At 40.8% G+C, this 15,224-nt stretch overlaps 1 protein-coding gene across 1 annotated transcript in view; it reads right to left on the bottom strand.

Moving 5' to 3' along the window:
- Window positions 1–15,224, bottom strand: part of LOC309664483 (uncharacterized protein) — a 151,586-nt gene that overhangs the window by 114,901 nt on the left and 21,461 nt on the right. The window contains exon 3 of the mRNA XM_082470004.1: window positions 12,037–12,205. Within this exon, the coding sequence (XP_082326130.1) occupies window positions 12,037–12,204 (168 nt within the window). The 5' untranslated portion in view covers window position 12,205. The remainder of the gene's footprint in view (window positions 1–12,036; window positions 12,206–15,224) is intronic.

Below are 15,224 nucleotides of genomic sequence, written 5' to 3'. Positions count from 1 at the left end.
TATATATATATATAACTGGATTACTGTGCTGTATAGCAGAAATTAACACAACATTGTAAAGTCAACTATACTTCAAGAAAATAAATTAAAACAAAAAACTCTTTCAGGGTCTGAATAATAATCATCTTTCAGAATTGAGCCTGAATTTACAGCTGGACTTACACATATATCTTTCTATCTCAAAATAGATTTTATAGAGGTAAGTCATTGTCTCAGTTTTTGTCATTACTTATAAGCTTATGTTTTGATAGAGTTTATATGGAAATACCATGTGGCATAACTGCCTATTTCACACCCTAGGAGGTGGCAAGGGTATAAGGACTCATCATCGACCCAGATTCTCATCTGATTCAACTAATTGTCATTTCAGTCTCACAAGCAACATTTGAAATTTTTATTGCAAGGAACTAATGGGATGAAGAACAACACAAGTAATCAAATCAAATAAAGGCATCTGCTGGAGTGGGATCCCAGGGTCCCACCCCACAGCTTTTTATGGAGAATTTTGTTTTCATGGAAAGGCCAGAATTCCCTAGGGGTGGAGTTTCATGATCAGAAAGTAAAGTAAAACCTCTATGTATTATTAATATCAACACACAAAATAATACAACTGCATTACACATTTCTCAATTTAGAATAAGGATAGCATGTATGAACATGTATTGGGAAGGTTACTGAAATTCTCTAAATCACTTTGATATCCTTAAGTTTCTTAAGGCATTTATCAAAACTCCACAAGAACAGAACTCTTCTTTGTTGCTTGAGTCAATAAAAATCTGACTCAACTTCTATTTTAGGTCACAGATTTTTAATGGAGTAAACAAGGATTTCCTTCGTAATGAAACTACAAGGCCTGCACTATACTGCAATTCAGTAAACTCTGAATTATAAATGCTAAAATTCCTTTTGACAGTAAGAAGTAGCATAATTCTTTGTTGGGAGCAACATTATTGGACAATTTTTCTTAAGAAACGGAGAATTTATTAAAGCATCTTATGGGCTCACAGAATCAATAAGAGGCTGAAGGACTGGGCTTGGGAAATAAGTAGAAACCAAATACCCCTGGATCAAGGGTGGGAGTGGGTGAGGGGGCAGGACCATATTTGCCTTTTGGTTGGACCCTGCTGCCCCCTTTATTTCTGCCTGTTCAGGACCAACCAAGAGCTAACAATCCTCTTATTTTTAGTTTTTTTTGAGGAACCTCCCCTACTTCTGGGTATATAGTTAATGGAATTGAAATCAGGATCTCATTAAGATTTCTGCACTCCTACATTCACTGCAACAATATTATTCACAATAGCCAAGATGTGGAAGCAACCTAAATGTCCATCAACAGACGAATGGATAAAAGATATGTGAGATATATATAATGGACTATTATTCAGTGTTAAAAAAGAAGGAAATCCTGCCATTTGTGACAACATGAATGAATGTGGAAAAATTATGCTAAGTGAAATAAGTCAGACACAGAAGGACAAATACTACATGATACCACTTACGTGAGTAATCTAAAATCGTCAAATCACAGAAGCACAGAGTAGAATGGTGGTTGGCAGGGGCTGAGGGGAGGGGGAAAAGAGAAGGTGTTAGTTAAAGGGAACAAAGTTCCAGTTATGCAAGATGAATAAGTCCTAGAGATCTTCTCTACAGAATAGTGCCTCAGGTTAGTAACACTGTACGTGCTCTTAAAAATTTGCTAAGGGGATAGATCTTACGTTGTGTTCTTATCCCAAAATAATAAGAAGAAGAAGAAGAAGGAGAAGAAGAAGGAGAAGAAAAAGGGTGGAAGAAAAGAACAACAACCTGCTTAACACAGAGTGCAGGTCACAGCCCCACTCTCATCTGCAGGTGAAGTGGTTTCCACAGTAGCAGGAAACACGCTGCCTCTCAATAGGAAATCACATCTGGGTTAATTCCACAGAGTCAGGGGCGGGTGGGTACTGGACAGTCGAAAAATAACAAGCACAGTTTCCCAGATTTACATCTATTCATGTACATGAAACAGGCTGGGGCCTGGGAGCCTTTGCTGCAGTGCTGCAGTGCTTGCACCTGGACAAATGTCTCTTAGAGCAACAAAATGCAAAGAAACTATAAGGGACTAAAAATAACTGCATGCATGCACAGTTGGGGCAAATTCTGGACAAAAGATACAGAAAGACCAAAAAAGCCCAACTGCCACTTCTGAAGAGCTAGAAGCAAAAACGGGGGTCGGGAGCAAAGGCTGGGTTCTGCGCATGCCCCCTGCACTCAGCACCACCAAAGGGGTGGGCAGACCACCTAAGTCACCCCTCCGGCCCAACCCCGGGACACACCACTACCTCCCCCCCATATAAGGAACCAGCTGCCCCCACCCCCACCCCCAGGAAGCGAGCAAGGGAACCTGTTGCTTGTTCTCGCTCCCCCTGCTGCAGCAGGGGTCCCAAAAAAGCTTTGCCTGAATTTCTTGTCTGGTCTCTGATCAATTTCTATTGATTAAGGAGGCCAAGAACCCTGGTCAGTAACATACACACTTCAAATTCCAGAAATTGTAAGTCTTGCTGAACACAATTATCTTTCAGATAAGGAAGGGTACCACCCACTCACCAAAGGCAGAAAACCTCAAGTCTCTGCATCCAGTCCCAATCCTAGGGTCTCTGGATGTTGTCTAATCCTCCTCTAAGATGGTCACAGGCACATCTACATCATCAGAAACCCACAGAGTAATGGTGAATGTAACCATCACTATAGTGGTCTATATAAAATGGTCTGACAAGGGAAAGGGATGGGGGAGGAAGATGAGTTATGGAGCATGGAAGGAAACATGTGTAGGCATGTGCTTCTGCATCATTCGTGATACTGTGACGTCCCTCAGCCATTCTCTGCTCCATGGTCACCTTGTTCTCAGCCAGCACCAGGCTCATTGGTGTCTTCACTTGGTGACATGATCCAGACCTTCATTTCTGAAGGAACTGAGACCTTCACAGCCCAGCCAATGTGGTGTTGTTGCCTCTTGAATTTTCATAAGCTATAGATGTAGGGAGGAAGGACACAAGATCCCTTTGATCATCAGAAAGGATTTCTCCCACCCATCTCGTAACACTTTTTTCCCAGCTTGCCTAGTGATCAGCAGAGCCCAGGATGCCAGGGGCAGCATCAGCTTTAATTCAGTGGAGCCACTGTTGTGCCAGCTGGTGGACGCATCCCTCCTATGGGTCAGACCATCTCTATGTAATCAGAGTTGCAACTTAGTGACAGGAAGAAAAGGGTTTGTAAGCAGGTCATTAAATGGTTCACAAGTGAAAGTGGAAGTGGTCACTAGTTCAGAAGAATAGTCAGGTCCTATAAAACAACGTGTCATAGAAATGGTCAAGATGTATATATACACACTACTATATATAAAATAGATAACCAATAAGAACTTACAGTATAGCACAGGGAACTCTACTCAATACTCTGTAATGACCTATATGGGAATAGAATCTAAAAAAGAGTGAATACATGTATATGTATGACTGATTCACTTTGCTGTACAGCAGAAAGTAACACAACGTTGTAAATCAATTATACTCCAATAAAAGTTAATTAACAAAAATAAATGATACCAATCAAAAAAAAGAAAGATGTGACCCAGGGTACTGCTTCTGCCACTGAAGAGCTCTAGCTCAGCTGCCCTGGACCCATCCATGTAGCTGGACAGGCCATTGCTCCTGCCTGCTGTGGTGCCCCCCTCCCCCAAGAACTCCACAACTGCAATCACAACAATAAAATCCGACTGCTTCTTAATCTTTTCCCCACTTGTTCCTGACTCTCAGTCTTGGGTTGCAGGATCCCAGTGGCCGAGCCCAAGGTTCAGGCCCTCACACTGGCTGCCAGAGGCACCAAGAAGGGGAATCTGCTCCCTTCATTCATTGTCATTCTGAATGAGTTGATACACCTAATTGTTGTATTTTCATGTCTTCCCAGAAGAAAACTGTCAAGGAACAGCCTATTGTAAACAAACTCTATTTAGAGTATAATTGAAGAACCAAATTAAAAAAAGAATCCTAAGCTTCAGTTAAATCAATAAATAATAAACACATACATACATATGTACATACATCAAAAGAAGAAGAGAACGTAACAGTTTATCCTCCAACTGACACATGAATACATTCCTTACTCTCAGCAGGTTCATAGAAGCAAACAGGGACCCCTGAGAGACTCAGGCCCTGTGCTCTCATTTTCCTTTTTAGTGCTGATGAAACAGCCTCCAAAGTGCTCACATGGTTAATTATTGGCAGAACTAGAGTGAAGATGCCACACTAAATATTGAGCTTCCTGGGAACACCATCCAAGCCTTACACATCCACCGCAAGTCACACGGTGCCTGTCACATAGTAAGCCCCAAATATTTTTTACTAAATGACCGAGTCCACACACTTTCCAATATATTAAGCTTTATGTACCTCCATTAATAAGCATTTCACAGTTAAGGATTGAATTTTAGACTTCCATTCCCCTCATCTCCTTAATTCCATGCTAACTGAAAGATAGCACCTTGAGAACACAGGAATTCTAGACATTCTGGTGATTCAAGTCATGTTGCAAAAGCAGAATTGTTGCAGGTTTTTTTCCTTCCTCAAATAATACTTGGCACAGAAAAAGCACACGGATGCAGCACACTGCATTTTCCCCTGCCAGCAGCTCGCTCATGGAGCATCTACTCATGAAAACACAATTTTTAAAATTTATTTATTTATTTTATTGAAGTATAGTTGATTTACAATGTTGTGTTAGTTTTAGGTGTACAGCAAAGTGATTCAGTTATACATACATATATATATATATATATATATATATATATATGCACATATACATATATATATTCTTTTGCAGATTTTTTCCCATATAGGTTATTACAAAATATTGAGTGTTTTCCCTGTGCTGTACAGCAGGTCCTTATGAAAACATTTTAATACCCAGATAGATAACCACTTATAGGTATTACAAGGATACCATTCAAAATAGGGAACAGTAAGTGACTCCTTCACATTAGGTCAGGCAGAGTTTGCTCATTTACTTTTTAAGTGGTTTTTATTGATTTTGTTTTGTTTTGTTCTGTTTTATTTTGCCTAAGAACTAGTGAGACAGAATCATTGAATGCGTAAGCTGAAAGGACTCTGGACCAGTCCTCTAATGGAACAGATGAAGAGAACTCACCCAGAGACCAAGGACCTGGCCAGCACTCCTATCCCAGGGCTTTATCACCACCACACATGGTCTCGGGGGCCACGTTCATTGAATGCCTACCACTTGGTCTGTATCATATTTGATTTTACAGAGAAATAACAGTCACCTTTTCCTCCCTATTGCAGAAGGTATTCTTGTGACTTTGATAGTGAGAATGCATTTAAAAAACATTTTTAAAGCACACCTTTCCAAATGCGAATATGAACATGTGGATGTTTTTGGTCTTGTACATTCAATAATATGAAACTACAGTGACTGAAAGAGTATAACTAAAGTAGGAAAGAACACTCTCTTTTCTCCCTAAAAATGTGTCAGAATCATTGCGCTTATAAAAGCCTGGAATCACAAAAGTCATTGATGAAAAATATGATTGGGATAGCTCCAATTAGATACTTTCTGCAATAGTTTTCTTTCCTCTTTCTCAAGTATTTTAAGCTACAGAGAAGCTCCTTAACTGTAATAGGGTTCATTGAAGACTGACTCTTCAGAGCTGAGCAGAGCCCAGGCTGCCCTCAAGCGCATGTGTGGGAGAGATGCTCTCAGTTCAAGGCAGGCTCTCTGTGCCCTGAAATCTGGCTAAAGCTGCACAGTGCTACGAAGACAACTTGTGAGGAAAGAGCGGGGAGTGTGCAGGAAAGCAACAGAGCCTGGCTCTCAGGGAAGATCACGGTACAGGGGCCAAATAGTCTGGGTTGGGCCTGGTCCCCAGTCCCCAGCAAACTTGGAAACACCACGAAATCACTTCAGAGTCTCTCAAACAATATGTCACTGTGAAGTCTTTAAATTCTATACCAGCTCTGTAACTCTTTATTTTCATCGCTTAATCCAGCGGTCCCCAACCCACTGTGCGAGGCCTGTTAGGAACCAGGGGGCACAGCAGGAGGTGAACAGTAGGTGAGAGAGAGAGAGAGAAGCTTCATCTGTTGCTCCACTCTGCTTGCATTACCACCTGAATCACGCCCGCCACTGTAGCTCACATTACTGCCTAAACCATCCCCCCTGCTTCCGTGGAAAAAACTGTCCTCCACGAAACTGGTCCCTGGTGCCAAAAAAGTTGGGGACCGCTGGAATCGGTTTGCCACAATTTACCATGTAACCTCTTGTAATTCTCATTAGGTTTCAGCAGCTTTGGACTTGTCACTTACCTTGACATCGGAGCTCTACAAAATTGTCTAAATTAATGAAAAATTCCATAGAGCATGATATCACGTATCTTAAGAGACTGCCTTTCTGTTAATGTTATTCATTGGTTACTAGACTTATCTACCTGTGGTTAACCTATCTCAAAAGTTAGCAAATATTATTCAGCAGAAACGAATGTTTCGAATACAGTGTGTCAAAAATTACATTAAATTTTCCCCAAGATATAGTCCCTAATACAATTTTTGCTTCTCTTATTATGTTACAAATGATAAAATGACTGCCTGAAAGTTGAAGTTGTCTTGAAGAGTTTAGCACCCTCAAAAAAACACTTCTATATAGACTTTTTCTTATCTGAACACATTACTTATTTTAATGATTTCTTCTGAAATAATTATAAACTGACAGGAAGTTGCAAAAATAGGACAGTAAAGCCCCAAGTAATCTTCATCCGGTTTTCCTAATTGGTTACATTTTATGTAACAATAGGATACTATCAAAGCTGGGAAATTGACATTGCTACAAGGTATATGTGTGCCACATTATCACATGTGTTGCCACCACCAAGATCAAGATACATAACTGTTCCATCACCACAAAGATCTCCCTCCTGTTACCCCGATATATAGTCACACTTACCTTCCTCCCACCCCGGCCCCCATGCACCATCCCTAAAACTTGGCAACCACTTATCTGTCTCCTTCTTTGTCATCTTGAGAATGCTATATAAATGTATTCATATAATATGTGACCTTCAAACACCAACCTCAAATGTTGGCTTTTTTCACCCAGCATGTTTTTGGAGATCCATCCAAGTACTTGCATGTATCAGTAGTTAATCCTTTTTACTGTTAAGTAGTGTTTCATAGTATTAATGTACCACGGTTTGTTTAACCATTCACTTATTCTAGAACATTTTTATTGTTTCTAGTTTGGGACTATTACAAACAAAGCTGCTAGAAACAATCATGTAGAGATATTTGCATGGACATAAAATTTAATTTCTCTGGGATGAACGTATATGATACTTTTGAACATTTTTGGAAAACCAGTGTATATAATTATGTTGTTCTGTTGCTTCTTATGTCACTGAAAGAAAAGGATGAACTTGGTGATTTGAACTCCCAGCTCAAGTGCCACATGAATGACCATGTGCCCTGAAGGAGACCACTGTCTCCTGTAGCTACAGGGCTGGAAATCAAGCACAGAACCTCATCGTGCAACTGGTTGAATTACAATGCAAGTTGAACTCCCAGTTTTGAAGGGCATCTACTGTTGAATCAATGTGAGGGCATTGATTGGGAAAGAACTGGATCTTATAAGTCGGGATGGGGACCCGTGGGAAGATCCTGATGAAGCTGGGGATACTGAGCCCCTAAACTGTGATGAATCTTTTATCACCAGTGGTATTGGCCTCCCCGGCCCCAGCAGAGATGGCTTCCTCAACCCCAGTGGAAGCGGCCTGTCTACATACAGGGTATCAGCCTTTCCATCTCCTTCTGAGGGGATTAACCCTGCATTGCCTGAGGAAAGGGTCATAGCCTCCCCTGACGCAATTGTCATGTAACATAATTATTAGTCTCCTCAGGACTCACCCCTACCACCCCACCTTACTTCTGGACCTTTAACTAGACTCAAGCTCAGCAGGTCCCTAAAGGTGGGATACAATCTGTGACTCATGAGGAAGTGCATTACATTCCAAAATAATGACTTCCATTTTCTAAGTTACACAGACCAAATCTTGGGAAATGTGTGGGAATAAGTACTAAAGGGGTGGGAAAATGGAAGAAGGAATTCCTTATAAGGTTGAATGAGGCTGAATGTATGGGCTCACTAAATAGGGCTTCTGCATTTACTGTTGCAGCTTGAGGAATTAGAAAGGGCTCTAGCAGTTTTGTTGGTTGGTTGGCTGAAACATAGGCCAAAAGGTGGCCCCCCATGAGTACCCTGGAAATGCTGGACTTGCCTCAGTTTAAGCTAGAGAAGAACTTCAGAGGCTTAGGGATAGAAGAATGTTAGAGTAGATTTGTCACTTAAAACCTGCTCACCTGACTGGGGGGTTCCAGAAGTTTTACCTTCCATCAATACTGTGAGGAATAAATCTATAAGAGGATCCCCAATATCCTTTGTGGACAAAGAATGTCACCTGCCATACCAGTAAACAAAGGATCTTGCAGCCACCAAGCCACCAGCCACTGCAGCCACCCCTGATAGTGCACCCTGAGGGGATTTAAGATGTAGAAAAACAGGATACTGGCCCTAGATAGTTTAGGTGCATATCAAAGGAATAATTTTATTAAGCCCAGATTCTTACATCTTCCCATACATAGAAAAGTGTTAAAATCGTTAACTTGAGATGTCTGGTTTTCCTTTAATTAGCAGGAAAGTTTTGATGTTTGATTACTTGGGTTTTTTTGGCAAAACTCCTATATACTCTGTTTCTCTTTGGAACTGTCCCCAGAGCTATCTGAGAGGCTGTATCCCAGGCTTAAGTCCTCAGTTATGTTCCAAATGCAACATAATTTTCAACTTTTAAGTTGCGCATTTTTTTTCAGTTGACACCTTGAATACTCTATGGTTGCTTTCTCTGTAGATCAGACCTCACAGTGGGAAATGCAGTCACTGCATTGGGAAACCTAAATGCAAAGAGGGTAATTGAATCCTGAGGTGGTAGGGGCCAAGTGACAATATTCAACCACTGAAGGCAAAGTGGACATGGTTACCTTAATGTACAGCAGAGTCAAAGCAGCAATCAGAATAGTCTGACTCATGCTGACTTATGGTGTTGATTAATTGATCATGGTGTTCCTAGAAGTGAAATAGATAGGAAGCCTACTAAATTTGTACTTCTCTGTATAAGCAGAAGAGTTCTAGGTCAAGTGAATAAAAGTCGAACCTAAATCATAAAAACAGAGAGTCACATCCCTTCAGTACTTTCCTAGACATGAGCCAGTTTATGGATCCCGAACCCCTGGAATGAAGGAGAGGCTTGGCCCCATTGAGGAAGGACCCCAGTGCACTCTGAAAGTTTATACTGTCAATTCTTGCCCCAGCCTTCCCCAGAATGATGTTTGGCATTTTACCAGAGTAACTGTGCATTGGGGAAAAGGAAATTATTAGACCTTTTGGGGAACAACGGACTCTGGCTTTGAAATGATACTAATTCCAAGAGACCTAAAACATTGCAGGGGCCCAAAAGTCAGAGTAGAGGTTATGGAAGTCAAGCGACTAATGGAGTTTTAGCTCAGTTCTGTCTCACCATGGGCCCAATGGTTCTCCAAACCAATCATGGGGTTATTTCTCCAGTTCTGGAATGTATACTTGGTATAGACATATTTAGCAGCTGGCAGATTCTCCACATTTGTTCCCTGATCTGTGGAGGGAGGGTTATTATGATGGGAAAGACGAAGTAAAAGCCAGGAGAACTGCCTCTACCTAGGAAAACAATAAATAAAATTTAATAACACATTCATGGAGGGACTGCAGAGTTTATGGCCAGCATCAAGGACTTGAAGGAGGCAGGGGTGGTGATTCCTACAACATCCTATCTGGCCTGTGCAGAAGAGAGATGGATCTTGAGAATGACAGTAGATTATCATAATCTTAACCAGGTGGTGACTCCAATTGTAGCTGTTGTTGCAGATGTGGTTTCATTGCTTGAGAAAGTTAACACTCACCCTGGTAAATGGTATGTAAGTATATGGATTTGGTCTGGAAAATGCCTTTTTATCCATCCCTGTCCATTAGGCCCACCAGAAGCAGATTGCTTTCAGCTGGCAAGGCCAGTAATACACCTTCACTGTCCTACCTCATGAGTATATCAACTTTCCAGCCTGATGCCATTATTTAGTTTGCTAGAAAATACACCTGACTCTCCCTTCCATAAGATATCACACTGGCCTATTACATTGCTGACGCTATGCTGGTTGGATCTAGTGAACGAGCAGTAGCAACTACTCTAGATTTGTTGGTAAGGTATTTATGTGTCAGAGGACAGAAAATAGATAAGACAAAATGCCATGGCCTCCTACATCAGTGAGATTTCTAGGGGCCCAGTGGTATGAGCCATGTCAAGATATCCCTTCTAAGGTGAAGGATAAGTTGTCGTCTCTGACACCTCCTACAGCCAAAGCACAGGCACAGCTCTTAGTGATTTCTTTGGGTTTTGGAGGCAACATATTCCTCATCTGGATGTGCTACTCCAGACTTTTTAATGAAGTGACTCCAAAAGCTGCTAGTTTAGGATGGAACCCAGAACAAGAGAAGGCTGTGTAACAGGTCCAGGCTGCAGTGCAAGCTGCTTTGCCACTTGGGCCATAAGATCCAGAAGACACAATGGTGTTGACATGTCTGTGGCAAATAAGGATGCTGTCTGGAGCCTTTTGAAGGCCCTCATAGGTGAATCAAAGCACAGGCCTTAAGAACTGTGGAGCAAGGCCCTTCCATCATTTTGGTAACTAGTCTCCTTTTGAGAAACAAGAGGTCTGCTACTGAACTTTGTAGAGACTGAACACTTAACCTTGGGCCATCAAGTTACCATGTGACCTGAGCTGCCCATCATGAACTAAGTGGAATCTTAACCACCAAGCCATAACAGAGGACATGCACAGCAGCACTCCATCGTCAAATGGATATGGTATATATGTGATCAGGCCAGAGCAGGTCTTGAAGGCACAAGTAAGTTCCATGAAGAAGTAGCTCAAAGGCCCACAGTCCTCACTTCTGCTACACTACCTTTTCTCTCCCAGCCTGCACCTATGACGTCAAGGGGACTTCCCTACTATTAATTGACAGAGGGAGACTCAGGCAGGCCTGGTTTACAAATGGTTCGGCACAATATGCAGGCACTACCCAAAAGTGGATAGCTACTGCCCTCAGCCCCTCTCTGAGACATCTCTGAAGGACAGTGGTGAAGAGAAATCCTCCCAGTGGGCAGAACTTGAGGCCATGCACCTGGCTGAGGGAGAAACACTTGGAAGGAGAAATGGTCAGACACGCTGGGTGGTCAGGAATTGAAAAAAGCATGACTGGAAAGTTGGTCATAAAGAAAAGTGGGGAAGAGGTATGTGAACAGATTTCTCTGAATAGTTGAAAAACATGAAGATATTTGTGTCTCATGTGAATGCTCATCATCAAAGGGTGATCTCAGCAGAGGAGGATTTTAATTATCAAGTAGATAGGATGACCTGTTCTGTGGAGACCAGTCAGCCTCTTTCCCCAGCCAACGCTGTCATTGCCCAATGGGCTCATCAACAAAGTGGCCATGGTGACAGGGACGCAGGTTACGCATGGGCTCAGCAATATCGACTTCCACTCATCAAGGCTGACCTGGCTACAGCCACTACTGAATTCCCAATCAAAAAGAATCAACCAGCAGCAGAGACCAACAGTGGGCCCTCAATATGGTGTTATTCCCCGGGTGATCAGCCAGCTAGTCAGTGGCAGACTGATGACACTGGACAGCTTTCATTGTTCAAGGGGCAGGATTTTGTTCTTATTGGAATAGACATTTGCTCTGGGTACAGATTTGCCTTTCCTGCATACGTCACTTCTGCGTAACTACCATCCATGATCTTACAGAATGACTTATCATTGTCATGGGATTCTGCAAGCATTGCTCAAGATCCAGGAATACATTTCACAGCAGATGAAGTGAGGCAATGGGCCCTTGGAATTCACTAGTCTTACCTGAAGCAGCAGGCTTGATAGAATGGTGGAATGGCCTTCTGAAGACTCAGTTACAGGGCTGGCTATGTGACAATACCTCTGCTTGTCCCAGGGCAAGGTTCTCCAGAGGGTTGTATATGCTCTGAATTGGAGTCCAATATATGGTCCTCTTTCTTCCATAGCCAGCATTCTCGGGTCCAGGAATTTTAAGGGACAAAAATGAGAATAGTTATTTTCAACTCTTCAGTATTATCCCTAGTGACCCACTATCCAATTTTTGCTTTTTGTTCCTGTGACCTTATGCTCTGCTGTTCTTAGTTCCAAAGGGGAAAATGCTTCTACCAGGAGACACAGCAATGATTCCAAAGAACTGGGAGTTAAGACTAACACCCAGCTACCTTGGGCTCCTCATGCCTCTGAATCAACAGAAAAAGAAGGAAAGTAAAGTGTTTGTTGATACAAGGATACTACTTGCGGACTACTCTTCCACACGGAAGTAAGGAAAAGTGTATCTGGATATAGTAGATCGCTTAAGGCATCCCTTAGTATTACCATGTTCTTTGATTAAGCTCAGTGGAAAACTGCAACAACCCAGTCTAGGCAGGGCTACTAATGACCCAGACTATTCAAGAAGGAAGGATTTGGTCACCCACCAGGGAAGAACCACGATCTGCTGAGGTGCTTGCTGAAGATAGAAAGAATACAGAATGGGTATAAGAAAGTAGTTACAAAGACCAGCTATAACTGACCACTTACAGAAACGAGGACTGTAATTGTCATGAGTACACCATTTTTTTTTGCTATGAATATATTTGTGTTAAGTGTGTATTTGTTTTTTCTCTCTCATATTCCCTTATTATGTAACATGAGTTGTATTGATTTTATATCATAATATGTAAGTACTCTTAATTTTACATTATAGTACTTTAAGTTATATCACAAGGATTTACCTCCTCTTCTGGGGATAGAGTTAGTGTATTTTGATTGGACTCAGAATTGTTGTATCATATTAAGTGGAATTAAGACCTTGTTATTGTCTTATTTGGGGATTAAGTAAGATTTGAGGAGCTGCATATGGGTGTCATGTTGACACAGGGTCGACTTGTGATGATTAGTTTCATGTGTCAACTTAACTGGCTATGGGGGACCCAGATTAAAAATTATTTCTGGGTATATTTTGTGAGGGAATTTCCAGGTGAAATTAGCATTGAAATTGGTGGACTCAGTAAAGTTGATTGCCCCCCCCCCAATGTGGGTGGACATCATCCAGTCTGTTGAGGGCTTGAATAGAACAAGAGCTGGGGGAAGGAAGAATTTGCCCCTTTTTCCTGCCTCATGGTGTGAGGTGAGATATTTCATCTTCTCCTGACCTCAGACTGGAATTTATATCACCACCTCCCCTGGTTCTCAGGCCATTGGACTAGGATTGAATTATATCACTAGCTTTCTGGGGTCTCCAGTTTACAGATGGCAGACTGTGCGATTTCTCAGCTTCCATTATCATAAGAGCTAATTCCCTGTTACAAACACATGCATGTATTCTATAGGTTCTGCTTCTTTGGAGAATTCTGACTAATACAACATGTATCCACCATTGTAATATCACACAGAATACTTTTACTGACCTAAGAATCCCCTGTGTTCCACCTATTCAACCTACTCTTCCCTTCCTCCTCCCAAACCCCCAACAACCACTGATCTTTTTATGGTCTCCATAGCTTTGCCTTCTAAAATATCATATAGTTAAGAATTATACAGTACGTAGCCCTTTCAGATTGGTTTATTTCACCTAGTAATATGCATTTAAGTTCCTCCATGTCTTTTCATGGGTAGTTTATTTCCTTTTATTGCTGAATAATATTCCATTGTATGAATGTGGAACAGGTTTTTGTTTGTTTGTTTGTTTTTAATCCATCCATCTATGGAAGGGCACCTTGGTTGCCTCTAATTTTTGGCAATTATGAACAAAGCTGCCACAATCATTCATGTGCAGGCTTTTGTATGGATGTAAATTTTCAGCTCTTTGGGGTATATACCAAAGAGCTTGATTGCTGCATTTTATGGTAAATGTATATTTACTCTTTTATTAAACTGCCAAACTGTCTTCCAAAGAGTCGGTACCATTTTGCATTCCCTACAGCAATCATGAGAGTTCCTATTGCTCTGCATCCTCACCAGCATTTGGTGTTGTCAGTGTTCTGAATTTTTGTCCTCTTCATAGCTGCATAGTGGTTTCTCATTGTTGTTTTAATTTGCAGTTCTCCAAACACATAAGGTGTTGAGCATCTTTTCATATGCCTATTTGATATTTTATATCTTCTTTACTGAGGTGTCAGTTTAGGTTTTTTGTCCACTTTTAATCAGGTTGTCCTCTTTTTTTAGTGGTAAGCAGTAAATGTTCTTTGTATATTTTCATACCAATCCTTTATCTGATTTGTCTTTTACAAATTTTTTCTCCCCATCTATGACTTGACTTCCCATTCTCTTGATACTCATATCTTTTTAAAGTTTTTTTTCTTTTCTTTGTGTGTTTGTTTTGAATAATGTATATTGCTTTTTGTTCAGTTAACTAATTCTTTTCTGCAATGTCTAATCTACTGTTAATTCTATCCAATGTACTTTTAATCTCAGCTATTTTAGTTTTAATCTCTAAAACTTTGATTTGCTTTTTTAAAAATACCTTCCTTTACATGTCCAATCCCTCCTGTAGCTTCTTGAAAATATGAAATATAATTATAATATCTACTTTAGTTTTGTTGTCTACTAATGCTTTAATTTTTCTATTTCTGGGTCAGTTTTAATTAGGTTTTTTTTCCCTTCATTGTGGTTCGATATTCCTGCTTCTTGATATACCTGGTAATTTTTTTATTGGATGACAGTCACTGTAGATTTTCCTTTTCTGGTGCTAAATATTTTAGTATTTCTGTACATATTCTTGAACTTTGTTCTGGGATGCAGTTAAATTACTTAAAAATAATTTTATCCTTCTGAGTCTTGCTTTTAAGCTTTTTAGGTGGAACCCAAGTAATGTTTAGACCATGTTAAGTTTTTCCCCACATTTCAGGATTGAAAACTATTCTGAATACTCATGTATTAAACAGTTTTCCATTCTAGCTGGGAAGACCAGGCTTTCTTTTTTTTTTTTCCCTTTGTGAGTGTTAAGAACTTGTTCCTTCTGATACATCCAGGTGGTTCTTTCCCTGCCATGA

Source organism: Balaenoptera physalus (genome assembly GCF_965194825.1).
Source record: "Balaenoptera physalus genome assembly, chromosome: 7".
Lineage (NCBI taxonomy): Eukaryota > Metazoa > Chordata > Mammalia > Artiodactyla > Balaenopteridae > Balaenoptera > Balaenoptera physalus.
This window is presented reverse-complemented; position numbering and strand designations above follow the sequence as displayed.